This window comes from Micropterus salmoides, unplaced genomic scaffold (genome assembly GCF_014851395.1).
Source record: "Micropterus salmoides isolate LMB-PRFRI ecotype aquatic unplaced genomic scaffold, ASM1485139v1 Ms_hic_scaffold_14, whole genome shotgun sequence".
NCBI lineage: Eukaryota > Metazoa > Chordata > Actinopteri > Centrarchiformes > Centrarchidae > Micropterus > Micropterus salmoides.
In genome coordinates, this window is record NW_024040485.1 from 15,889,214 (window position 1) to 15,915,155 (window position 25,942).

Here is a 25,942-nt window from a genome sequence, read left to right on the forward strand (position 1 = left end):
TATTTTCCAAATGTTTTATGTAAAGAATATGCAACTATTATGTAATATAATTATCACATTTTTAAATGTTCACTGCCACTATGATGCATTGCAAGAATTATGTAAGAATTAAAAGGAAACTAAATGTTAAATAATCAGACTGTACCTTTAAGGTTCAGGAAAATGCATTGCAGTCAACACATAACTCTTTTAAATGTTCACTTCCATTATGATGGATACAGTAGTCCTACAGGTTAATTTTGATTTCTCCTGAGATGCTTTGGCAAGACTTGCTGCTTCCACTGGCATTTTGAATAAATGTTATTGTGATGTAAATATGCATTAAGAATGCTTTAAAATTATGTTGTTTCAATTTCCTTGCTAAAGGCGAAAAAATAACCAGAGGTTAAAATAGTGTCACATCTATCCTGCAGTATTAAAGCAATTATTATAGAATATTGCTCATATGAATATAAATGCTTTAGTGTCTTTTCACCAGTGCTGTTAACAATGCATGCAATGCAATGTAAAGATAATAGCTAAATCTAACGACCCACTGCGGTTCATTAGAAGAACAGACAATGCGTTTGAGAGCATTTTAGAGAAACAATGCATGTGTCTGGTGATAAGTCATATTTGAAGTGAAAATTACTTTATCAAGCATTGTAAACTTTGTGATTAATGTGGCATCTGGGCTCATTTCCATATAAAAAGCTATAATATAGAAAAATACAAGAAAGAAAATAATTTCTTGCACTAAAACAACTTTACTGTCAATCATGAAAACTACCATAAAGGAAATCTCAAAGGCCTTGTGTGGCCATGGTCCATCCACACTTACACTTGTTTTGCCCGATTGGACATTGTCTAAGAACCAAGTAGGGGTTTACCAACTGTGCTTGATTGATCTGTATGACTCTCCGGTTAGTATTGTTGTGTTGTGGTTGTTTTGGTGGGAGAAGTTACTCCTTTGTCATTCTTACAGATTCATTAAAACCCCTACAGTCATGGTCCACCAACACGTGTCTTCACTTAATCCACCTGATTAGAGTTCTTCTCAGGACTGTGTGGGTGTGTACAAACTACACTGACACCTTCCTCCCTCTCCTGTTAGTTTTGTTGCATGTATCATTCTTATTAGTACAAAGACTTTGATGACATCACACAATTTCCAGCATAGCTCCACCCAAAGTCCACCTGCGAAGATGTCTGTGCAGGCTGTTTAAGGATGGGATTCAACAATAACCATTAGTGTTGAACAGTGGATACATTCTCTGGATGATGGCCTCTGATCCACGGGCCTTTGCATTTGCAGCTTCTTTTGGTGTTTTCATTTTTAGGATTTTACCCATATATTGATCAAACAGGGCTGGACTGTCAAGGGAAGCAATGCCATGAATGGGCATCAGTTTTTGCGAGGAAAAACTTTTTAGCTTGTGCAACTACTTTCAGCTTTTGCCAGGTTTGCTTAAGTTAGCAGGGAAAGCGGAGTGAGGTGATCATGCTGTACGGATTGCATTTACACCTGGCTGATATCTGATGTGGTCTGATCATTTACATCATGCATTAACATGCATTTCTTCTTATCCACATAGGAATAATGTAAGATGTAAATTGGGTCAGTACTTCCTATAATGGTAAACGTATAATGGCAGCACAATTATATACGGTATCAGAAATGCTGCGGACTGTTCTCCTTCAAAGTGCTGCCTTTTTAGCAATTTTTGTTTTATTCTTGACAACAATTCATCTTACAATAACTTCTATTACACTGAACTGGTGTTCACTGTACAACTGGTGAATCATGGTTAAAATAAGCTTTTAGTAGTGTGTTTTGCACCACAGGTTGGAGTCAAGGAGTGAAAAGATCTGTACTATCCACTGAACTAATTCTGTATCATTGCCTATAGTTGAATCAAAAGGGATTCATTGTTGACAATCATCTTTAAAATACATTTTACAACTACAGTAAAAATAAAAAAGTAAGGCGTAATGTGAAGAACAACTTATCATATCTCTTTCCTTTGTAGCCAATCACTTTACTAAGCACTCAAATAAGCCTCTCCTAGTCAGACTGCTCTGTGTGAAGGGAATACATGCTGTACTTCTTTCCACTACCTTTCCCTCGCTCACTGTCTCTCTCCCTGCCTGTCCCTAAAATGTCCCTGCTGGGGATTCTATCTACTGGTTCCTTTTGAAGCAGTGGCCTCTCTTTGCCTCCATTATCTTGTAATTTGCGAGGGATTACGCTCTGGAGCACACACAGTCCACCCCGTTGCTTAAGAACTGTGACAGCTTATAATAATTGCCATGGTAATTAGCAGGAACTAGCCCAGTGCGCTTCTTTTCCTCACCAGACCTGATTTGATGAATATGCTTTGATTAATGTCTGTGTTACCATCATAACTTCCAAACCATTGTAATTAAACATGTCACTGATGATAATGACTGACTGATACATGTAAACGAATAAAATGTAGAGATTATCATTTTTGAAGGACAAAGAGAAGAGGTTTTATTTAGGTGTTGAGTAAGATCAATAAAAACTGGAGTATAAAGCAAATTATGATCAACTCAATCATAACAACTTGAAAAGGCCACCTTTAATCCATAATGCATTTCTTAATTGATGATAGCCGTTGGTACTTTCGTTTAAAAGAATGAGTGCTGTATGTGGAGCAATAATTAAACCCAATCAGATATATACTCTAGCTGAAAATTAAAAGGAAGCAGTGAAGTGTTTTTTTATATATATAGGGCCATGTCCACATGACCATGTCTGCATAAACAGGTCGGAGAGCTAAGATTCTGCACATTTTCTCCCTAATAGTCTGTAACATCATTTTGGCTCAACAGTCATATTATTATAAAAAGATAATACTACTTAGTATCGAAAAACACATGAGAAACGTTGCTGTTTTTGTCAATAAATGCTTACTGCAAAGCCATCATATCTACATTTTTAGTAGAGCAATTTGTCTTTGTTTGGCATAATTGTCATGATTTCCAAGACTTGTTACCCTTAATTCCCTTTGACGATGAATTCTGCAGTTATTCTGATGGATGCGTCTAAAATACAGGCACAGCTGAGTTGGCCTCTTAGGAGCTCCGTTGGTTGTCTCATATTGCTTTGAAAACTCACATAAACACTGCACTGATTACCAGACTTATTTTGCAGCTGACAAATGCTGCTGTTGCTATTCAAACTCAAGTGACCCACCTCTGTGGCATTGTTTGTGAATGTGATTTAGTTGCTTCATTCAAGTCCAGTTCCATTTGCATGTGTTTATCTTGTATTGCCCATACCCCCTGCAGCTCTGCTGTGTATAAGCCTATGATCGAGGTTCTTGAACAACACAGACACTCAAAAACACATCTCTCTTCTCACAGGTGACTAAGTAACTCATCTGTGAAGTCCTCCCTGACATGTACCTTCATTACAGCATGACCTCCCATCACCCTCTTTACCAGATGTGCACATACCTCAGGGGACCTAATTGCTTTAAGTAAAGCCTCACACAGAGAACTGACCTTCAATACCTCAAAACTGCCTCTGACTGCATTTTTTCTTTCTACACAGAATAGTTGAACCCAAAATGTCTAGGATGAATGACCTTTAAAACAGAAGTAAGGTACAATAATTGGTAGAAGGTTAAAATTGGGCAGTGATGTGCAGATTTCTGTGTGATTGTTGTCTGACAGAAGCTTAGAAAGGTAGACATAGCTCTAACCTGTGTGGACATCACCTGGTGCACCAAATATTTCCATCTAGTGTACAAAAGAAGAACTGGGCTCTGGTGAGTAATTTGGTCATCGGTTCGTTAACACTATAAAGTCAAGACCAACAAAATTCAAAGGAACCCCCATTTGGAAATACTGTAGCCTATACCATATGTAATGACTCAAGAGATTATTATTTCTAATGTAGCTTTACTGTAGCACAGAATTCGTATTATATTTTCAAGGGATAGATGGGAAGCATTTGTTATGGTTCTGATACATGATAACATTCTCACAAGTGTAGCCTAAATATTGACATCTTGAAACACAGTGACATTGCTAGAATTAATTTACGGTAGCATAGCGCAAGCAACACAAGCGGTCAAATGATTTAACAGGATCAACCAATCCTCAGTAAAGCTCGGTTGGGCGGTAGGCCCGAACTGGCTACACAAAATTACATCCACAGTTTTTGCCACTGACAGGCTCAGACAATTGTCTTACGACATCATGGAAAGGATCCCTACCAGTGGCTCTCGGTGACACCCTTTGTTATTAACCAGAAACAGAAGTCTCACTAAAGAACCATTGTCATTCTGAAATCTAGTGAGAGGCAAGTTTTTGCATGAGGAATACGGTGCAAACTTGAGTCAGAGATAGGGAGAGGAGTTTTTGAGTAACGTTAGGAAATAAAGTTTTGCTGCAGCTCCTGTAGACTATGTACACAACAACTCCCTCTCTCTTGTTTCCACCAGCGTTTCCTGCATCAACTTGCCTCACACGAAAATTAGTTTGGGGGTTTATTTTGTGTGGTGTGTTACAACAAAATGGTCAAATAAAAAACCAAATGTTCTTACAAAATGACAATGTTTAAAATCATAGTTTGGACTTATATCACCCTGTTTTATTGTTTCCTTATTAGGTATACAGTTAGGCCCAGGTCTCTCAGTTACAATACCATTAATTCTATGTATCTTAAAGAAAACTGAGACTATACTATACAAAACTTTATTAAACACTTTGCATACATCTATTGCCTGCACTGCACTCCTGCTTTCTTGTTTGTTTGAGGGCACATAAATATGTGAGGGGCTGCCAACAGCTCCGCCCCTGCATAAGTTAGCCACACATAAAGTCTATGGCCCACAGCCGTTCATCAGCTGTCTGGTCACATGATGGCTACCGACGGCATCAGCTGATTGACATGATCAAATTTCAGCTGTGAAGTGTGGTGTCTCACAACTGGGACTTCACCAGACCAAAATCTGCGAAAGTTGGGTGAATTAAGAGTTGAAAACCCCTCACCTGTAAGTTTGACGTTATCTCATTCTGGCGACCAAGCTAATTAGTTAGTGTATAGGAAAATTTGCCCATTGTATGTTTTTGGAACATTGTGTTGTTGGTCTTTCTGTAAGTTACACTTTAAACCCTCCAGACTGAAGCTAAAGTATAGTAAATAGGCTAGCTAAGTCACATAATAAACTGACGGATAAACCATGCAGACAAGTTACTTAACATTAACTAAAGACTTACTTTGCAGCCAAGGCGATCTATTCGCTTTCGTCATTCATATCTTGGACAGCGATAGCTAAATACCTTTTTTATTATTGGGCCAAAGGAAGTCAAGTGCTGATGGAGGCAGACACACTTGAAGACCAGCTTCTCCTCTATGCTAAAGAGGGTAGTTGTTCTCATATTCATAGGCTCCTTCAGTCGAGGATCGACAACAGCATCTCTCTCAACATCAACTGCAAATGTAAGTGAAAAAGAAAATGATATTATTACCCGGTTACCGTGACCCCAGGTAGCTAGGAGAGTGTTAATGCTCTTTTCTGTCACTTTAGCAAAGGCTACAGTCAATTCAGGATGGACACCCCTCCATCTGGCCTGTTACTTTGGACACAGGGGTGTTGTGGAGGAGTTACTCAAGGTGAGAACTGTGGCTGATGTACCTTTTACTCTGTATATCATGTCTAGTCCATATGTGCAGCCAATGAAATGTATTATATGGAACATATTTGCAGGCAGGTGCTGATGCAAATTTGCAGGATAACATGGGTGACACTCCTCTACACAAAGCAGCTTACACTGGAAGGAAGGTAAAACATTATTGAATAGAATTCATTCCTTCATAATAAGATGTTTGCATTGTTACTACTTCTCAGCCAACCTAAAGTCAGCTGGAATCACTGTCCTAGACTGTTTCCTTTCCCCCCTTGAAGCCTTTGAGTGATGACAGGTGATGGTCAGATTTTAATTTTTTTCTTTCCTCTGGACCCTTAAGGAGATTGTTCTGTTGCTGCTGCGCTATGATGCCTGTTCCAACATAATCAATGGAACAGCTCAAATCCCTAAAGATGTCACAGAAGATGATGAAATCATTACAATGCTGGAGGGTATGAAATGATGGGACTATTTTTATTTTATTTTTTTTTTTAAATTGCTTATGGCTTCTCATTACTGTAGATCAGCTGCCCTTGTTCTCAAGTAGTGTTTGTGCAGCTGCAGAGAGGCGAGAGACAAGGCGGCGGGAGGAGAAGCTTCTGGAAGCAGCCAGGGAGGGGGACATCTCCACACTGTCTAAGCTGGTTAGCTTCTGACCTTTCTAAGATCTTTGGCAGAATATATCACACTTTGACAGCACATTTCTCACTCAACAAGTGCCTTTCACAGGTTTTGCTGTCTCTGGCATTAAGACACACAAACAGAATTACATTTAATATTCCTCCTGATTCTTGTCACAAAAATACAATATGTCTGATATATTTGTGAACGATCTTACTAGGCGACCAAGTTCCTAGACAGAAAAGATAAATGTCCTAGTGATCTGCCCTGTTTTAGCAGACCAGAGCAGATTCTCCAGAATCTCTTTATAATTGTGCATTGTGTGACTGTTTTAAGGTGGATATTTAGATATGGATAAGTTCCCATTGCAGTTGTCAAGGTAGCTTATTTATCATTAGACAACACAAAGTTGTATGTATTAAAGAGGTAAATGGCATGTGCTTCGGTTTGTTGTTTTCTGTTGTTAAACTGCCTTCTTTTCTCCAGCTCAGTGGAAAAGAAGCTCCAGATATTCACTGCAGGGACTCAGTGGGGAATACGCCCTTGCACTGTGCCGCCTACAGAGGGCAGAAGCAGTGCATGATAAGGCTCCTCAAGTCTGGAGCCAGCCCCAGCATTAAAAACAACAGTGGTCTGTATCGGTTAACTTTGAACATTATCTCTAATTATTCTGGCTATTCCATTCTAATATTATTGCATTAATGTTTACAATGGTTGGTGATTTTAGAGTCCATCACAATTTGTTTTCAAAGAATACACATTTTTGTAAATACTACAATATATTCTGCTTGTCTTGTTCCTGTGAATTGCGTGATAATTTATTATATGGCCGATTGTGTTGCAGACCAAACGGCATTAGACCTGGTCCGCAGTGATGAACTGAGACTCATTCTAGCAGCCTATCAAGATAAGGTAAGGGCAGGGTCTTAGAAAGACATAATGTACAGGAATGTGCACTAGCACATTTCTCTTTCCCCCGTTGCATATAATGTAGTAATGTGTAAGAATTGAGTGCATGTATGTACTGTGAGTCAGTCATTCGGTCAGTCACACTGTCCAACTTGAGCTATCAGCTCCACACCACATTGCTTTTAAAATTTGGTATTTGAGTCATGGTCCACAAAGGATAATCCCTAATTATTTTAGTGATCCTGTGGCCTCACATAGCACCACCGTCAGGCCAGAATCTAGCTAGAAAAAATCTAAATCTAATGAGCGAATTTCTGTGAAATTTACTGAGCTCATCCCAGAAGATCAAACGTTCTAATTGTCGGCACTCCGTGAGTAAATAGCACATTATTTTTTACTAGAAGTCAACACTTGGTGTGCCAGGCACCTTAATCACAAATTAGATGTTTGCATTTTCTCTTTTAGGAAAAAGTGGGCTTCCCTGCTTAAATATAGGTGCACACAACAATCTTTTTGCACACATCTCTATACATGCTCACTGTAGGTCTGGTGACTGTGGAGAAAAAGCCAAGCAGCCCGTGCTGTTGCTTGGATGGCTGATGAGCCTGACACAGCATCAATTCAGAGCACTGAATAGTCATGGTGGAAAAATTAAAAAAAGCACTAAGCTGTTAAGTAAATTAAAAAATATATGATTTACCTCTGAAACTGTACAAGTTTAACTGTATTACAAACAGAGTTGAGTGTTTTATTGCCAAAACAATTTAGCGCTGTCAGTCAGGCTGACTGACTTGTACACAAGTCTGAGTCAATTATTGTTTTTTTCCCACAAAGGATGTGAGCAGTGGGGTGCAGAAGATTGAAGGCACTCTTTGGAAGGTACCCAGATGTTGAAGTGTATTCTTTTCTACACTTAATATGTCAGGCAATGTTGTTGGTCCGACCATTTTACATTTGATGGTATAGGCTTTACTTTTTTCCCTGTTACTCAACACACAATATCACCATTATTATATACAAAAAGTATTCAGTGTTTTGTATGTCATGTCTTCAAGTGTTATCTGTGAATTCATTAGTTTTTGGGGTTTTTTATATTATGAAAAAAGATCAGTTGTACAAGCGTTTAAAATAAAGAAATAGTATTTTGTTTTCCCCATCTACATATGATGTATTCATACGTTTATGTGATTTACTTTTGCTACGTACTTTATCTCTTGTTGGCTTTGTGTGTCTCTGACAGAGTTCACGCTTTCTTGGGTGGCGATCCCACTGGGTGGTAATTGAGGATGGAACTCTCTCCTGGTACCCCAGACAGTGAGACAACTTTATATGTGTGCAGTTTTCTTAAGTTAAAAAGTATAGTATGTACATATAGTATATTCTGTACCCGTGCTGTTGTCGCCATGGTAGAAATTTCTCTCTTGCTATTCCATCCTTGATTGTGTAAAAGGTGACATTTAGCCAGGCAGTACCTTTCAGTAAAAAGAAAATTTAATTTCCTCCAAATTATTGGAGATGGAGGCATACGTAGTAGTTCACAAAGCATGTAGTAAAAACTTTAAACAATGACTACATATGTACTGTAGGTAGATTACTGCTGGAGTTTTATTTTATACTGTGAGTGTCTGTGGTTAGATGCTACGTCAATATCCCTTTGTCTAGGTGCTCTCTTGTCTGTTTTTTCTAGGGCTGATGTGCTGGCTGGTGTGAGAAAACAGGGCTTCAAATCTCTAACACAGGCCTACTGCATGGTAGGTACTGTAGTAGAGGTTAGAGGGCTCATTATAATCGCACAAGCACGCTCCGTCCTTTGATGCTTCAGTTGTGATCACGTACTTGTAACCTGATGATGTTTGACATCAAGAGCAGCAAACACAAGTAAGCTCAATCTTGTGTCATTCTAGGTCAAACCATGGGATCATTGCTTCTTCATGCTCCGGTGCTTTGATGACACTGAGCTTTCCTTTAAGGTCCCCTCAAAGACGGATTCAATAGCAATAAGAAAAGTGAGATGAGATTGCTATACCTCCACCTCCCTAAAGAATCTGACCGTGTCTCAGTGTATCTGCAACATTATACATTTTACTGATATTTGTCCACTTAGAGGTGGCTGGATGCTTTTGAGGCACATTCATCCTATAGCACTCGCCACAGCACCCGAGAACAGGTTATCAAGGATGCAGTTGGTGATTGCGAAGTGACAGTGAGGAGTCTGTCGCAAGCCCTTCAGGTAAAATTAAATTCAGAACTTTTAAATGAAGTGTATGATTAGGTGGCCATACAGAATAAGTGCTATTCAGGGAGGAGGTTTCCAATATGTAAGTGTCTCTCTCCTGTCCTCTTGCAGGCAGCCAACACTTTCCAGCAGAAATTGGAGAGTGAAGTGTCGATATTTCTATCGATGGTGAAGAATGACGAGAATTGTGGTAGGTGTCCTGGAAATTAGAAGTAGTTAATCCAGTGGCCGTTTTTTATTTTTTAACAGATTTTCAACAAGTCTGCCTCTGTGGGCTGGCGCTTGTTGCCTCCGTTGGTTGGAGTGGGGCTAGGGTTAGTGTTATCCTATCAGAGTAGGGGGCAGGTAATTGATGATTTTTTGTTTGTTTGTTTGTTTAGGAAATGGACAGAAAATTTGTTGCAAACTATTTTCATAACCAGTGGTTTCCAACCTGGTTGGACCCCTCAAGATAAATCTAAGGAAAATAGTGACTGAGACAAGAAGGGTAAAAACATTTCAGCTTTGCAAAATTTTTCAGACTTAAATCATTGCCATTTTTTTTTTTTTGATTTAGAGTTGTACATCTCAAGGCATCTACAAACAATTCAACTATAATCATCTTAGAAGGGAACATCACTGTTTGGCTTAACTGCTTACAGTTTATAGACAGACATAACCTGTAATGAGAGGTCACAAGTAGGCATTGTGTGGATATGAAGTGTTACGAGCCAAAATTAGTGCCCTTTTTGATTGTCCATCAAAAAAACCCCACCAATTTGAAGGCCTCGCTGTGGGTTCTGGGAAACTATGGGATAGGCATTCCTTGACTGTTTTGACATTTTGTAGGCTAAATGGTTCATTATTGGATCATTTAATATAGTCAACATATTAATTAGTCTTTAAAATAACCATTAGTTGCAATGTATACATCTATACTGAAAATGTTTTTCTTTTTTTCCCCGAAAGCATTGGCTGCCCCTCTTTTACTGAAAGCCAAAGAGACGATTGAGCTCTCCGGTGAAACCTGTGCCGCTCTCCACCTGTGCCTTGAACTGCTGTCAAAACAAGAGGAGGTAGCGAAACAAATTCATCATTTGAATCAAGCCTGTATCAGCATGTACAGGGTTGGCAACAGTTGCCTTTGGGGTTTGGGCTAGATTCCACCTTCATACCATGCCTCACACATTAAATTCACAAATTAAATGCAGCCAGAACCATAAAAACTTTGCAATAGTTTATCACATATACTGTATTATTGTAATGTTTGTTATGAGTGTGAAACTGTCCAGTATTGCAGGACACACTTTAGAGACATTACACATTTTAAGTGACATCTAATCTAGTAGTATAGAATCTTCTGCGATCTTGCACTTGATGTAATTGTTTTGAAACATAGTTTTCTTTTTAGTTTGGCTCCAGCCCACTGACCATGTATGAATCTTCATCTCATTCACTCCCATACCTTCATTCATGTGTTGTGCTCCTATTGGCTGAATAAATTATATTGAATGATTACAAGCTCCTCCCCCTTACATTACCTCCCTCATACCAATCAGGTTGGGGGTGTGTGTGTGTGTGTGTGTGTGTGTGTCCCTGTCCCAGTGGCTGTACTGTGCCCTTGGGGGGGAGCAGTAGAACAGTGTGGCAATCACTGGCATGTCTGTAGGAAGGACACAGGCAAGATCCGCTTTTATGCTTAGGTCTGCATTCAGCTTGCAGATCAGTGTGTCCACACACACACACAGACAGAGTGGATTTGGATCCACACACTCCCGCTCTAGGGAAAGGCTGTGCATTGAGCGAGGGAACTGAAGTGCGTGCATATTCACAGGCTCAGCTGGAGATACATGCGTTCACCCTCACACAGTGAAAACACTCGCTCGCAGGCACACTTCCGCATGCCGGAGCATCTGAGCACAGGAGAAAGAAGAGACCGTGACGACCTCTCATCCAGTGTCTGCACAGGTACAAACAGTTGTATCATCTTGTATCTCGTCGTGTTTTTTTTTCAGTTAAATGTCTGGCTGTGTTTGTGGACTGTTCCCTGATGACTTGGTGTAAGGTGTTTGAAGTTTGGCACAGACTAGATTTAGTCCGATGTTTCTTTAGTGTTGTACATATGATGTAGATAGGTTGGTCTGAAGCATTTGCGTAGGCGAAAGCTATTCATCAATATGCGGAGGTCATTCCTATGGATTTAATGATCAGACTTTAAATCAGTGGTAAATCGAAAATGTTTGAAGTGTTACTGAACGCTACACCGCTCATTGCATCTTTTTAATGAGATCAATCTATAATGTAATGAATTGTGTCAAAGTAAGAGCATGGGGAGGGATAGATTAAATTGCATCGAGGACTTATTTAATATGGTGATACTTAAAGTTAAGCTTTTAAGATTGTGGGATTAACCACTTCAACACAACAGTTGTTCCTTTTGTTTCCCTGTACAATAGCAATCAAAATAAGAAATGAGACATCTTAAATTGGTCTCACATTTTTTCTCATTACCAATTCATTTTATATTGGCACTCAAAGTACCACACTAAAATGCTGATATTGTCTTCTGAATTCTTGTTATAGTATGATATGTACAACAACTGTCTTATTTTGAAACCATATAATTAAGATTGTATTAATATTGAAGCAATGAAGGTCTACATGCATGTGGTTTTGTATAATAAGGTGAAGATAACTGAATACATTTTGCATCAGATGTAGTAAAATGCTGCTTTGAAAGTCTGACGGATATAATACTGCACAACAATGCCCAAATGCAGCATGTTTACACAGTGATGTGTGCATTGCCAAACCACATTATCTTAGTATGAATTGGCAACAGCTGCTGTCCTGTCAAAAGGAATAACCTGCCATTGTTATCACAGGGAGGCTGAGAACATTCATTGCAGTCTCATCACCCAAGAAGCATTGAAAGTGTCATAACAGTGGGCGCTGAATTAATTTCTGACAACCAGATAGTATAATAAGTAGGAAATGTCTTAACAAGCATGTTACATTCACTGGTCTCATGCTAAGATGGTGCTACTGCATGCACTAACTGGATTATATTTCCTACACTGCTGAGATTGGCTGCATTAGGCAGTATTAACCTACATTTCCATTGTCCCATGACAGATGTCTCTGTTGCTGCCACACATTTGTTTTACTACAGTACATAACATACAGTAGGCATGTGCTATTGTAATTGTGCTTTGACATTCGGGCAGACGTGGAATTGAGAAGCAGGATTCATAGGGTTTTGCAACAATTACAGTGTTACCCTTCAGCAGTATATGTGGTCTGGCCCATTTCAGCATCTGCTGCACAACTGAGTTGTGCTAGTAAGTGCCACATTTATACAGTACATGTAGGGCACAGTATGAGTAGTTGGTGACTACATGGCATCTAAAGAGGAGTGATTTGTGCTGCTAACTTTGCTTCTTCACAAAAATGTTATGAAGATTGAGCTGCAACTAGACGGTCCTGGGCAGAAACCCTCATGGGGGTTGTGACAGTAACTGACACACACACACACACACAGTAGCTCTATAAAACCTTTCCTGGTGTTTTGTCAAGCAGCAGGCTTCCACACCTGTCAAGAAAACAAATGGGGGCTTACAGCATGAAACCACTTAGTGGTGACATACAGATAAGCTGATGTGTCAGTTTGTATTGCTCTGAAGGCAGGAGAATGGCAACACGTTTTTTTTTATTTTTTTCTCTGCAGTGATTCATTATTTTATTTTATTTTTATTTTTTTTTGTCAGACTATACAGACTATAAGAAAGCACACTGCCCTTCAAACCCTTGAGGGATTGGAGGGAACACGAACCATCGGTTGACCTTTACTTTAACCATTGCCACATGGGTAACTGACCCGCTGACTGTCATCTCTCACCCAGGAGAGACTTCACTGGGCACAGCTAAATGTTCTTGTTGGTCGCTGCACTGACTTTCTTCTTTGTCAGGTCATACATAGATAAATCCGTCTATGAAGAGAGAGAGGGTATATTCAGCCTTATCTTTTTGAATTATGACCTATTAGCCAAGTGTGTGTGTGTGTGTGTGTGTGTATATATGTATTATACATAGTGGTAGGGAGTATTTCTGTGTAATTGGTTACTGCATTTCTTTGCTTCAACGATGCTTACTTCATGCTCAAATAATTTGATTTTACTTTCTTTGCTCCCAGCCATCATAGAGTCATCTACAGTTTGATATGCAGTTACTGTTTAGTATAGCTTTTACAGAGTACTATATAGAGCTATAATACATTTCTTTGAGATTTGCTTCCCCTTCAGCAGAGAAAGCAAATTTTAGTACAAAATAAAAGCTGTACCCTTTGGGGTGTTTGCCAGGGAGAAGCTTCCCTCGCAGGCTTCAGCGACAGCTACTGCACACAGTCTCAGCAGGGCTTAAAATAGCGCTGTTTGTGCTCAGGCGAGAGGATGCAGTGAGAGCAAAAGAGCTGGCTGGGATACTTGCACAACAAAGTGTTCTTTCCCTGGATGGGTTCCTAAGCCAAGTGCTGGGGAAAGGAAGTGTTTACACGGGCTTCTACACAGCGAGCTCATTTTACTTTACCCTATACATTTAAAAAGATGCTTGGTGCCATCTTTAATTGGAGACACATTTGATTTGTCAAATGGGTCTTAGTAGCCAGCGTCAGAGTGTTGGAAGCACATTAGAGGTCACATTTTGGTGCACTGGCAGATGGTAACAGCACAGACATTTTAGAGCAATAAGATAATGCTGAGTTTGTAACCACTAGATTTAGTTTAAAATGTGTTTTAATTAGCATCAACTTGCCACTGAATTTTATAGAAATATAAAAGAAATGCCTGTGACGTTTTCTGTATTGATATGAAAGGACAGATCTTACAAACCATTTGTGGGTTTTCCAAATAAGAATTGAACATCACTGAACAGAATCTGCACATCTACACTGATACTGTATTTCTATTTCCACTCAGAACATGACCTAAAGGAGGTGAACATGGAGTAAAGCCAGTGTGATGACAGCAAGAGTGAAAGTGTGAAGTGTGTCCTTGGCTGTAGGTGCCAGACAGCATGCTGTGAGCTTTTGGCACAAAAACATAGAAAACAAGTCAGTAGTTGTCTTTTTCATAGACAAATGGAGGATTCAGGTAGATAAAATGATCAGGGCTTACTTTAGTGTGATTGTGGGTTTTTGGTTACATCAGATGTGTGTATTTGGTTGGGATAAACTTAATGTAGCTTGAAATATTCTGATCTGAAGTGTTAATATTGCTCTGTGTTGCAGAAGTAGGATCTGCATTTTGTTGCAGATGAGTCATTCTACCCTCTGTACTATATGTATAATAAGGCTTTGCAGAGTCAAGTATTGGGCACAAAAAGAAATCAGGTTTACATTATGTATTTCAGTCATTTTATTTACATAATAAGCACTTAGCTGGTATTAAGGGTACTCCAATTGATTATGCATGGTTTGGAATCAATCAATATTCATTACAAATGGCTGGATCAGCAGCCTTGAAGTTTGCTGATCAAAGGAAACAAATCAGCTAATAGGTAAATATGTCACTCAGTGTTTTCACTGCCTCATCCATTATGTGTGGCTGATCTCTAGCACACAGGAATCAGAAGTAGTTTATGTTCCCAGAATATAGATGGAGCTGCAGTGGGACTGTCCCTCAGGACAATTATCCATATACTGTGTTTTATATATTATCTTGTGATTTAAAGAAGTCTTTAAATTCCACCAAATTTTTTTTTTGACCTTGTGGATAACCTAAAATCTCCATGGTAATCACTGAAACACTGTCCCCATAATGGTTATAGCCCCATATCTGAAAGGGAAATTGGTGAGCCACATACGCTTGGGGACATGCATGTCTCATAACCCACCTTGAGCACATCAGCAGATGCATTGACGGTAGAGGCATTTCTTGGTGCAAGGTTGTGCACACAACTGATAATACTTCAGGCAGTATAAGTGATGAGGATGAACTTTAATAGAAGATGTTGGCCCTGCTTTGCAGCCTAGATTTACAGTGTGATTTACAAGCTTGTGTTTCTCTCAAACCCCACTGCCTGCCTCAAGGTGACTCTTCTTTGCTTTGTGAATGCTTTTTTTGACCGTGTATACTTACAAATGCATTGAGTTAAAACATTCCCTTTTTAAAGTTTTGTCTTTTTAAGAAAAATGTGTTTATTATAGCCATTATCTCATTCGATATCATTTTTGGAAGCATCTGTGGATTTTTGCTTAGTTGCCTGTCTTCTGTTTAGCTAAGAAGCACAAAAGCAGCATTAGAGAATAAGAAACACTGATCTGGTCTGTCCCACAGTGGCCTGGCTCAGGTTGCTCTGAAGGGACACTCAATCCTGGGCTACCGGGGTGTTTGGTTCCGACTAGAGGAAACCAGATCTGTGGGCAGGGTTAGAACAATCACTCAGACTGCACACAGAACCACAGAAACGCACACATTGTTGCAGACACAGAAGCAGATCAATACCTTCATATCAATCAATCAGTCAATCACAAATTTGCCCGCATCACTCTATACTGTACACGTTAGATCAAAATACTGTATATATGAGCATAGTTCTCTTCATTTACTTTATCTTGTTTTTAGAATGTGTCTGTGTGTTTCATTTGGCTGGTGGTGCTGTATTTGCAGGTGTGGAGCCTGAAGTTAGAGCAGGAGGTGGAGAAGAACAAAGCTCTGACAAAGGCTCTGCAGACACTGGCCACTGAGCGCCACGAACAGTCCCCATGTAAGAGCAGGAGGTCATCTACCCACAGTACCCTCAACGAAGATGACTTCTATGACGCTTTGTCAGGTCAGCAGCCTCTAGGTGGACAGTTGCATGAGATCAGTACATCACTACAGTACATATAGTTTTTCATACAGTGTATTGACCAGTATCATGAATGGGCGCAAGCGTGCAGACAACGCAACACTCCTGAGCTTCTGTTGTTTGATAGTTGATGCCAATAAAGCGCCAAGATGCGTAGCAATGTGCCATCAGGGAAGAAGAGTGCAAGCTTGCAAACATGGATATAAACAATGCACAATTTTAAATGTTAAAAAAATCTAATTTGCAAATGTTTTGGGATCAAGACACTGAAACACGTTTGTCAGGCCTCAAGGATAAACACAATGCATTTTTTTGTGTAACACTGAATGTAAACTCTTCAAAGCTCGTTTTTAATTGTGACCCATATTTACATACTTGTGTCAGAACAATCCCCTCTAGCAGAGCATGTTGTTTGTAGTATCAAACTGCTTCACAGTTTCCGATTCTCACTTCACTTACAGAATAATAAGCATGGTTAAGAAATACAGCTTTAGTGTGTGTGGTTGTATACCCATAAGCCTCACTGTGGTGATTATGCACCGTAGACTTCTTCTACAACATGTTTGTGCACTATGGACCAATCTTTCTCATTGCATTATTCATACGTAGCCCTGAGTTATCTACTAGCCGGAGACTCTCTGCCCATAGACTCAAAATTGTGCTCAGCATGTATGAGAATTTTGACATGCTGAGTTGAGTCATGCGTTTTTCTTTAGATGATGTTTATGAAGCTGTGTTGTACCTGCTGCCAACTTGAACACAGTACATACAGTACAGCCATGCAGCTGCTGTGTCCCGAATTTTAAATATCTGTCAACACATTTTTCAGTATACAAGTGCATGCACTTAAAATAAGCACTCATAACTCAGATTAGCATATACATCAGATAGTGTACAAATCCCACACTATTCTCCCCTCTGTGTATGTGACTGTACCTGTAATGTCACTTATCACGCTGGCTAGGGGAGGAGTAGCATCCAACAAGCATAGAGTAAACAATGTTGGAGGAAATGAAACCTCTGTGTGGCCTCTCATTGGAAGACAATCCTCAGGTGGGGTTTGGCTGGCAGCAGGGAGGGGTAGGTTGGAGAGGAACTCGCAAGTGCTTATTTGCGGATAGTGTACTGTTCAGGCTGCAGCTTTCTGAGGCGGCCGCTTGAACCTGGATGTATGTGTGTGTGAGTGTTGACCTGGTGTACTTGGCATGACCTGGCACCTGCCCCCTGTCATCATCCCACAGAGTCGGAGTCGGAGCTCTCTGTGAGCGGCTTCCTGTCTGTGGCCAGTCACTCCTGTGAAGAGGACGAGGGGAGAGACACCCCCCTTCGCAGCAGCCTCCGCCATCCCAGAGCACTCAGGGGGCCTACCGGAATGTCAGGGGAAGGTAACCATGGCAACCAACCAGCCCAGTGCAATGGAGTCAAGAAGCACAGGTGGGACATGCACCAGTTATACGATGTCATGCTTGTTTACTGGCTCAAATGATGGCAAAGAGACGAGTGGAAATGTAACGTCGGCCATGCTGAGTACTCTGCAGACAACTGATTCACTGTTTTATTATGTGCAAGGCTTCGTTTGAGATACTAGCAGGAGAATATAACTTTACATTGTTGAGCATCTTAAATATTGTACATTTGAGTTTTTTAGCATGCGAGTCTGACAGGTTGCAGACCTCAATCAGCAAGAGGATAGGCCAGTAAATGCAGCAGAGTTGGTGTAATGAGATACCACCTTTCCACTCTGGTCTGTTTATGCAGTCAGGTGTTTTTGTTTGAGCACCCAATCCACAGAGAAAAGCCTGTTTTGTTGTCCCTGACATCCAACTCTCTAAGCAAATGCCTAGTGCTTGGTGTGCGGTGGTGGGGTGGGTTCGTGAAGATTTGAAGATCTATTTCATTTTGAGGATGCTGATTCTGGCTTGGCCTCTCTTCCTTAATCCAACAAGTGATCCATGAATAATTTAGCATGTGCTGGCTCAGAGTAGGAGTTGGAGACTGGTTGTGCGTGTCTGTCTCTCTCTCCCTCTCTCTCTGTGTGTGTGTGTGTGTGTGTGTGTGTGTGTGTGTGTGTGTGTGGGGTGCATTAAAAATTTATGAGGTGTCTGTTTATTGTGAATTACTCCTGTCATTCAAAGATATGTCTGTCCCTGGTTGCCTGTAGATGGGCCTAAGTCATTTCACTGTGACACTTCTCTGTAAGAAGTGCATACCAAGTATTGATTTAGTCCACATTATAGAAAATCCTGTCTTACTTCCACCTTGGCTTGTGTTTCATTAGCCTCTGCTAAACAACAATCTACTAAAAGTTTTTTTTATCTGTACTTTGTAGGGGGGGGGGATGAAAATGAGGATTTCTGACCATATTCTAAGCTACCTGGGGGAAATTTGTTGGTAGAATTGGAGCATCTCATCTAAAAAAAGTACAGTAGTAGATAGCATTTACTTGAAATAGAATTACTAGAAATAGAAAACCTCAATCATTTTCTAGTTTTTAAAAAAAAGTCCAATGAAGGAAATCTTTTTATGCAAAAAAACATTTTTGGGCCATGGCTGATGGAACACAAACTAGGCCAGAGTTAGTGTGCCATGCATCACTGCTCTGCTCATCCTACAGATGGAGCAACCCCCCCCCCCCCCCACCCCACCTCTCTGTTTATTTAGCTGAACTAATGGCTTTTATTTGTGTAGTTGCCTCAGCACTCACTTTTAAACAAGGACACCATCTGCCTCCAGTCAGTATACCTGTAAAACAGCCACACTATAGCTGTTAGCAAAGCTGGAAGATAAACTCAGTCACTGCACAGACCAGATTTAGTCAAGTAGCAAAGGCGAAGTTTGAGAGGGAGCCGGAAAGCAGCAGCGTGTGTGTAAGTTAGAGGAGAACTTACTTACTTAATGTAAACGGCATGCAAATGTAATTGTCTTGTAAAAGTAAGTAGTGCTATAAAGCCAAGCTTCATACGCAAAATTGCTGATTGAAGGAATGCATGCATGCGCAGTTGTACATTTGTTCATGGGTATTGCCTGAGTCTTGACCAGACCAGCTGAAAGCTCATTACCTTACAGGTGTCAGGTGACTTTGTTCCCAAATGGTGGTTCAAGCTATGTTATCTGCTCTGTAGCTTTTTAAATAGTATAAGATCTTTGCATGCAGTAGACAAAATAAAAGTTAAAATTCGTGGTTTACCCAATACTTACTAGTACTGGATTTGTGAACAGTGCCTATTAGAACAGTAAATAATTTTGATTATGAAGGAGACCAGAACACATGCCCATCAGTGTTTGCCTGCTATAAATTGCACACCTTAAAATAAACAAAATAAACAATCTAATGATTTCCCATTGATAGAGTTCAAATTGTATTGACAAGTAGATGGATTCTATGGTACTTGATATGGGCACTGATAGAAATCTTCTGCCTCAATGTAATTCTGTCTTTTTATACCACCGTCCTACAGAACATCTCTACCGACTCCCATGTTCTCCAGGAATGACGTCAGCATCTGGAGTATCCTGAAAAAATGCATCGGCATGGTGAGAACAATTCTTCTCAAGCAGATTTAACTTTTTATTTGCTGTGCTTCAATTCGCTGTTTGGAGAAAATGATTGCTGACTTGATAGTTTTTGGGCAGGCCTGTTGAACAAAGACTAAATGTTAGGTAATTGTGATAAATTAGTTTTTGTTCTTCCTCCTGAACTTCTGGTAGATTTAGGAGTATACTCATTACTATCAGTGTCTTGGAGTCCTAAGGGATCTCAGTCCTCACTCTGGACTTAATTACATTTAGTAACATCTATTAATGTTTCATTCCCCAATTATATATGGCTAATGATTCATGTATACGCAATTCAGTGGGAAGACAGATGAATATACAGACACACACATGGGGTATGGGGTGTGTTGAGTGATAATGCCTCCTATCTTTTTTCACCAAATCTTTTTTTACCACATGTATCGTAAACCACTGCATTAGGTTTGTGTGTTCAAGTCAGGCAAAACATCACGGTTTTCCACCTACAGCCTTAACCAAACCTCAGATATTACAGTTGATTGTTAGAATAGATAGAATAATGTCAGTTTGCAACACCCCAGAAACACTGTCAATGTTGACTACGCCTCAAGTATACATAAATCCATATCTCAAACACCAAAGAAATATTTTAATTTGTCACGTCTGATATTACTGTATTTAACTGTATATACATGTGTCAAACTGATTTATACACCATATACAGTATGCTTTACAAAGATGGGATTCAGCCCTGTTTTAGAGCTGTACCTATACTGGTAGTAGTAATAAACACAATCCATTGTCCATGTGTCCTCAGTTTATTTTTATTTTTTTATCTTCTCCAACATCTTTTTCAGGAGTTGTCAAAGATTGCCATGCCTGTGATTTTTAATGAGCCTCTGAGTTTCCTCCAGCGGTTGACAGAATACATGGAGCACACCTACCTCATCCACCAGGCCAATGCCACAACAGACTCTGTCGAGAGGATGAAGGTACCACAATGCCCAGGTTTACTTTCTCAAATAAAAACAGATATAAATCCAATCTCCAAAGTGATATCTCGCTTGTTGCTTCTCGTGTAAGACTACATTTGTTTTTTTAATTAAATCCGTTATTACTGTGGAGTTAAATTCCAGCCATTCATGAATACCTTAATGTTGTGCCATCAGTGAATAAAAAAGCATGATGCTATTATGAGACTGAAGAGTTTATATTATTAGTTTATTATATTTTCGATCATTATCAAATATTGCATTAGTTACCTGTAATTTAATTTACCTGTAAAGTCAGTGCTCTGTAGTGTGTTGCAGCATTTGCAGTGTCAGCTGTAGCATCGCAGTGGGAGAGGACTGGGAAACCCTTCAACCCACTGCTGGGGGAGACCTATGAGCTCATCAGGTAATACAGTGGACTCGTCAGTGCCTGAAATGCACCTTTTCATGAGCACGCCTATACACAAAACATTTTGCATCTAATGAAGATTTGGTTTTTTAAGTGGACTGTAAAACCAAACATGTCCCTGTTCTCCATCAGAGATGATTTGGGCTTTAGGTGGGTGTCAGAGCAAGTAAGCCATCACCCTCCGGTCAGTGCCTTTCAAGCTGAGGGCCTCAAGGAGGATTTCATCTTCCATGGCTCCATCTACCCTAAAGTCAAGTTTTGGGGAAAGAGCATAGAAGCTGAGCCCAAGGGAATCATCACACTAGAGCTGCCCAAGTGAGTGCACAGGCTAAGACTGCTTTGTCTGTTATGTTTCCTAGCATCATCTTATTACTTTGGTACATTTTGCTTCTTTGTCTCTGCAGGTATAACGAGGCCTACACCTGGACAAACCCCACCTGTTGTGTCCACAATATCATTGTCGGTCAGCTTTGGATTGAGCAGTACGGCAGCATGGAAGTGATCAACCACAAGTAACTAAAGAAGTTCTCTGTGTGCTGTTCTGTGTGTCTGCTTGTCTACAAATGCATGTTCGCCTGGTGCATTGCATTCACAGAGACCTTTTTCCCGCGCTCTGCAGTGGAGTGGTGATCTACTTTCAGATTCAGCTTATTGATGAAGGGAACAGAACTGGGACAGTTGCCGTTAGAATAGAAGAGCAGGATAATTAATGTTTGAAAGCCTCAGCTCGCAGAAGGAGAATAGTGAAAGGGAATTGTTAAACAGTCTTGTCATTCTGTGGTAGGACTGGAGAGAGATGCAGCATGATGTTCAAGCCCTGTGGCCTCTTTGGAAAAGAGCTCCATAAAGTGGAGGGATACATCCTAGATAAAAGGTATCTTCTAGGTATCATTATTCATCTGATGTTTAATATTGTCTGAAAGTAATGTAAAGGTGCAATCAAATACTACATTGTAAATTACTTTATCAGTGAAGGTTCAGTCATCAAGGTCACAGTTACCAAGGAAGGTTCAAATAAAGGGCAACTGGACTTGGTTGAAGATACTAGACGTGTCGTCCCTCATCCAACAGACTTCTTCAGTTCTGGCTGACCGGTAGGGAAACTCGGCTATTTACCTCTGTGGGGTCGTTTGCCAAGATCATCACACCGCTGCTCCTAGCTGTTGTAACAGTGTTCAGTCGTTATGGTTGTTAGAGCAACCGGAGGCTAAGTCTAAATGACCATCGTTAGCGTCTTCAACTGAGGCCAAAAATGAACGTTTAAGTTACCTGGGAAGTGATGAAAGGACAGCTTTGTAAGTGGGGGATAAGTGGTGGCTCAGGCCCTTTGCCCTGTTAAGCGAGGGCTTCTCAACCCAGGTGTAATGGCTTCCTTGACACCTCTTTAAACCATCCATCCTTTCTGTCTAAAATGTTGGTGGTCCTCAAACGTGTGTCTTTTATCCTTCAGATGTAGGTAAACTGCTGAGTCTTGACCTGAGGAGTAAGTCCTTCTGTGTTGAGCCATGCGTTTGTGTAGTGGTTGTTTAGTTTCCTAAATATACAGGTCTGTGCATTCCTCACTGCATTGTACAGCATACACTAGATTGCTTTGGGTTTTGGTGTGCGGTCTTTGGGGTGGACCAGTATCTGTCTTAGCGTGTTCTTGGGTTTAAAAAACACAGGGATGTGGTGTTTTTTGAAAATCCTCCCGAGTTTCTCTGATACTCCAGACACGTATGGAATCACAATGTTGTTGCGCTTGATTTTCTTTTCCTCTCCTCATCCCCTGTAGTGTTGGTGTTCTTTCTGGATTTTGCGGCTGTTTTTACAAATTTACATTTGGGGTATACACACGAGCTGAATTTTCTTACCAGTCAGTCAGAACTGAAGAAGTCTCTTGCATGAGAGATGAAGCGTCTTCTAGTATCTTCAACCATGTCCAGTCGCTCTTGATTTTAACCTTCCTTGGATATGTAACAAGAATGTTTATGCGCATTTTACTCAGCAGCAGTAACATTTGTGCTCTGTATGTTTGCAGCAAAAAGAAGCTGTGTGCAATATATGGCAAGTGGACTGAATGTCTATACACAGTAGACCCAGCAACCTTTGAAGCTCACAAAAAGACTGACAAAAAGAATGCTGATGAAAAAAAGGTATTCAATTTTACTGCTTTCAGAGTCACCTGCGTTCTGTCTCCATGTGGGTCAAGTTCAATTTCAGCTTGTGTGTGTGTACGTGCGCTTATCTCTGTGGCCCTAGAGCAGTGTGGATGAGGAGCCAGAAGAGATGCCTCCACCTGATGCTGAGACAGTCATGGTCATCCCAGGAAGTGAGCTCATCTGGAAAATAACGCCTCGACCAGAGAACTCAGCAAAGGTAAGAGAAGACCAGAGAGGTAGAAGGAGAACAATTTGTAGATTTTTAAAAAAGACATACCACTCATAATAACGGAAGCTGATGTATTTGTGTCATTTTGTTCGTTCTTGTCTTTGCTTCCTATAAGAAAAATTGTAAATTTAATTCTCTCTCTGGCAGTTCTACGCTTTCTCCACATTCGCTATGCACCTAAATGAGCTGGAGAAGAACATGGAGGGAGTTATTCCCCCAACAGATAGTCGCCTCAGACCTGACATTCGCGCCATGGAGAATGGAGATATAGGTACAGTGTACAACCTTGACTTGAGTTATGCAACACTGACTTAAATAGCATCTCTATTGGTATTCAAACTTCTGTAACCATGCCTTTTTATAGATTTGGCGAGCGCAGAGAAGAAGAGGCTTGAGGAAAAACAGAGAATGGCCCGGAAAAATCGCACCAAATCAACAGACGAATGGAAAACAAGGTTTGTCCCTGAGTAATATGATGTGATGTCATTGCCCCATTGTTACTTTGTTTTACTAATTGCCCCCCTATTGTCTTATGTTTCAACTTTGCCATCCCCTTTTATTATACTTGAGAAGGAACGCTGCACTTGGCCCAAGGTTTGGTTCAAAGCTTGCTCAGTTGCGGTTTTCTCTGTTGTGAAGTGCTGCACTACACCACCCTCCTCAGGACAAAATGCACAGCTGCAACTGTGTGTTATAACATTTCTCGATACACCTGCACTCATGAAAATACTGGTGTTTGATCTGGTTTGAACAAGGAAGGCTAGCACCTTTTATGCTATTGTGTTGTACAAAATTATGCCACAAACTAGTGTGGTGTGTGTGTGTGTGTGTGTGTGTGTGTGTGTGTCTGTGTTTTGATTTTGTCTGTGATTCTTCTAACTCTCTTTTCCATCCCCACGTACTGTTTTCATATTAAATAAATCTTCTCTTTGTTAAAACTCTGCAGGTGGTTTCAGCAAGGGTCGAATCCTCACAACAAAGCTCAGGACTGGCTCTACTTGAAAGGCTACTGGGACAGGAACTACACTCACATGCCTGACATCTATTAATAATACACCCAAATACCATACACATGGATATCTACTTTTACCACCTTTGGACTTTACCTGCTGTACTGGGGTTTTTGCTAGGACTCCCTAGCATGTGCAACAATAATGGAGATGGTACAGAACAGCAGGTAAGGCTAAGAAAATATGCTTAATTTGACTCAAAGGCATTAAAACACTGAATGAACCCAGAGGCATATTCCTATACAGATGTATGTGAACTAGAAAGCACAAAAACTCACTTATTTATTGTGGCCCTTGACCACCGTTTATGGCATAGGCATGTATTGGAAAAACTAGAATGTATTTTAGAAGTATTTATATGTTAGATAGATGGAGTGTTTAAACGACAACCTTGGTTTTGTTGTTGGTAGTTTATCCATAATTCCTGCTGGTCAATGATACATTTTACTACTCAGGCAACACTACTGCAAACAGCTACAATGGAGTGCATGATGAGCATCCTGATCGACTAGACATCTATTTACAGACGCCGATTCTACTTGTGCATGCATACTAAAGTGTAGTGCAAAGGATTAAAATAGAGCTTTTGGGAACATTTGCCTTTGTTTTCAGTCACTGGTGCAATGACTAGTGCAGGTAATTGGTGTTTAACGGTATGTGTTCGATATCTGCTTCCATGCAATTGATTTTAACTGTCTGTTTCCCTGCAGTTTATGGCCAGTAAAATGTTACCGCAGCTGACAAGGATCATGGCCAGTGCTGCAACAATAAGACTTTGGTTTTTACAACAAAATAAGTGTTTGAAATATCATTTAGTCCTAAACTATGTACGTATAGAGACTGACAGCATTGCACTTAAGTCTCCCTGACTCTGTAGATAAAGTAGCTCTTTTTTCTAACTATACTAAAGCAAGGACACTGGCTCTGCACTTATAGGTGTGTGTGTGTGTGTATGTGTATGTATGTATGTATAAAGGTCTTGGCATAGTTAAATATAATTACCTATATTCCTATTGGTCTAACTGAAATCTATCACAATAATTGCATGTGCATCACAAACTATGCAAGCCTTACCTCATTCACAATCAAATACTGAATACTACTTTTTTTTTCCATGTTGTGGATAGCTGCTGTAATTTTTAGGTATGTTTTTCCCTGTTAACACTCTTTTGGGTATCAACAGAATTTCTGTTGCTAAATAAAAGCTTTGTTAATTAAACTGTCTTGGTTTTGCATGATTTGCTTTGCTTTTAAGAAAGCATGTCTGCATTAGGTGGGTGTCTGTTGGGTTATGTTATTGCATTTTTAAAATTGAGTGGAATTAAAACTTAATAGATTTTACTATATGCCGTCTACCCCACTGCCTCTACCATGGCACATGACGTACTTATTGTGCCTCTAGTCATCTATCATA

At 40.1% G+C, this 25,942-nt stretch overlaps 1 protein-coding gene across 4 annotated transcripts; it reads left to right on the forward strand.

The window, feature by feature from the left end:
- Nucleotides 1-4,884: 4,884 nt before the first annotated feature.
- LOC119902071 (oxysterol-binding protein-related protein 1-like) lies at nucleotides 4,885-25,747 on the forward strand. Of its 4 annotated transcripts, none has more exons than XR_005444283.1 (29): nucleotides 4,885-5,006; nucleotides 5,318-5,455; nucleotides 5,544-5,629; nucleotides 5,724-5,798; nucleotides 5,984-6,095; nucleotides 6,202-6,287; nucleotides 6,751-6,895; nucleotides 7,109-7,176; nucleotides 8,008-8,052; nucleotides 8,414-8,487; nucleotides 8,861-8,924; nucleotides 9,078-9,179; nucleotides 9,278-9,403; nucleotides 9,521-9,599; nucleotides 10,358-10,464; nucleotides 16,054-16,216; nucleotides 17,476-17,668; nucleotides 19,693-19,768; nucleotides 20,605-20,739; nucleotides 21,048-21,145; nucleotides 21,281-21,463; nucleotides 21,553-21,660; nucleotides 21,933-22,022; nucleotides 23,169-23,283; nucleotides 23,390-23,506; nucleotides 23,666-23,789; nucleotides 23,883-23,973; nucleotides 24,465-24,695; nucleotides 24,984-25,747. XR_005444283.1 is itself a non-coding variant. In XM_038717973.1 (28 exons), exons 2-28 carry the CDS (start codon nucleotides 5,332-5,334, stop codon nucleotides 24,565-24,567), a joined length of 2,889 nt encoding a protein of 962 aa, XP_038573901.1. In that variant the 5' UTR covers nucleotides 4,885-5,006; nucleotides 5,318-5,331; the 3' UTR covers nucleotides 24,568-25,747. The 4 variants fall into 4 exon arrangements, 2 of the variants coding, with proteins under 2 accessions (XP_038573901.1, XP_038573902.1); XR_005444284.1 differs by having other exon boundaries at nucleotides 25,239-25,747; XM_038717973.1 differs by having other exon boundaries at nucleotides 24,465-25,747.
- Nucleotides 25,748-25,942: the final 195 nt, after the last annotated feature.

Coding starts and splice junctions, on each gene's coding strand:
- LOC119902071 (XM_038717973.1), top strand. CDS start 5,332: ATGGAGGCAGACACACTTGAAGACCAGCTTCTCCTCTATGCTAAAGAG. Junction 5,630..5,723: donor TTGTGGAGGAGTTACTCAAG/GTGAGAACTGTG, acceptor ACATATTTGCAG/GCAGGTGCTGATGCAAATTT. Junction 16,217..17,475: donor CTTCTATGACGCTTTGTCAG/GTCAGCAGCCTC, acceptor ATCATCCCACAG/AGTCGGAGTCGGAGCTCTCT.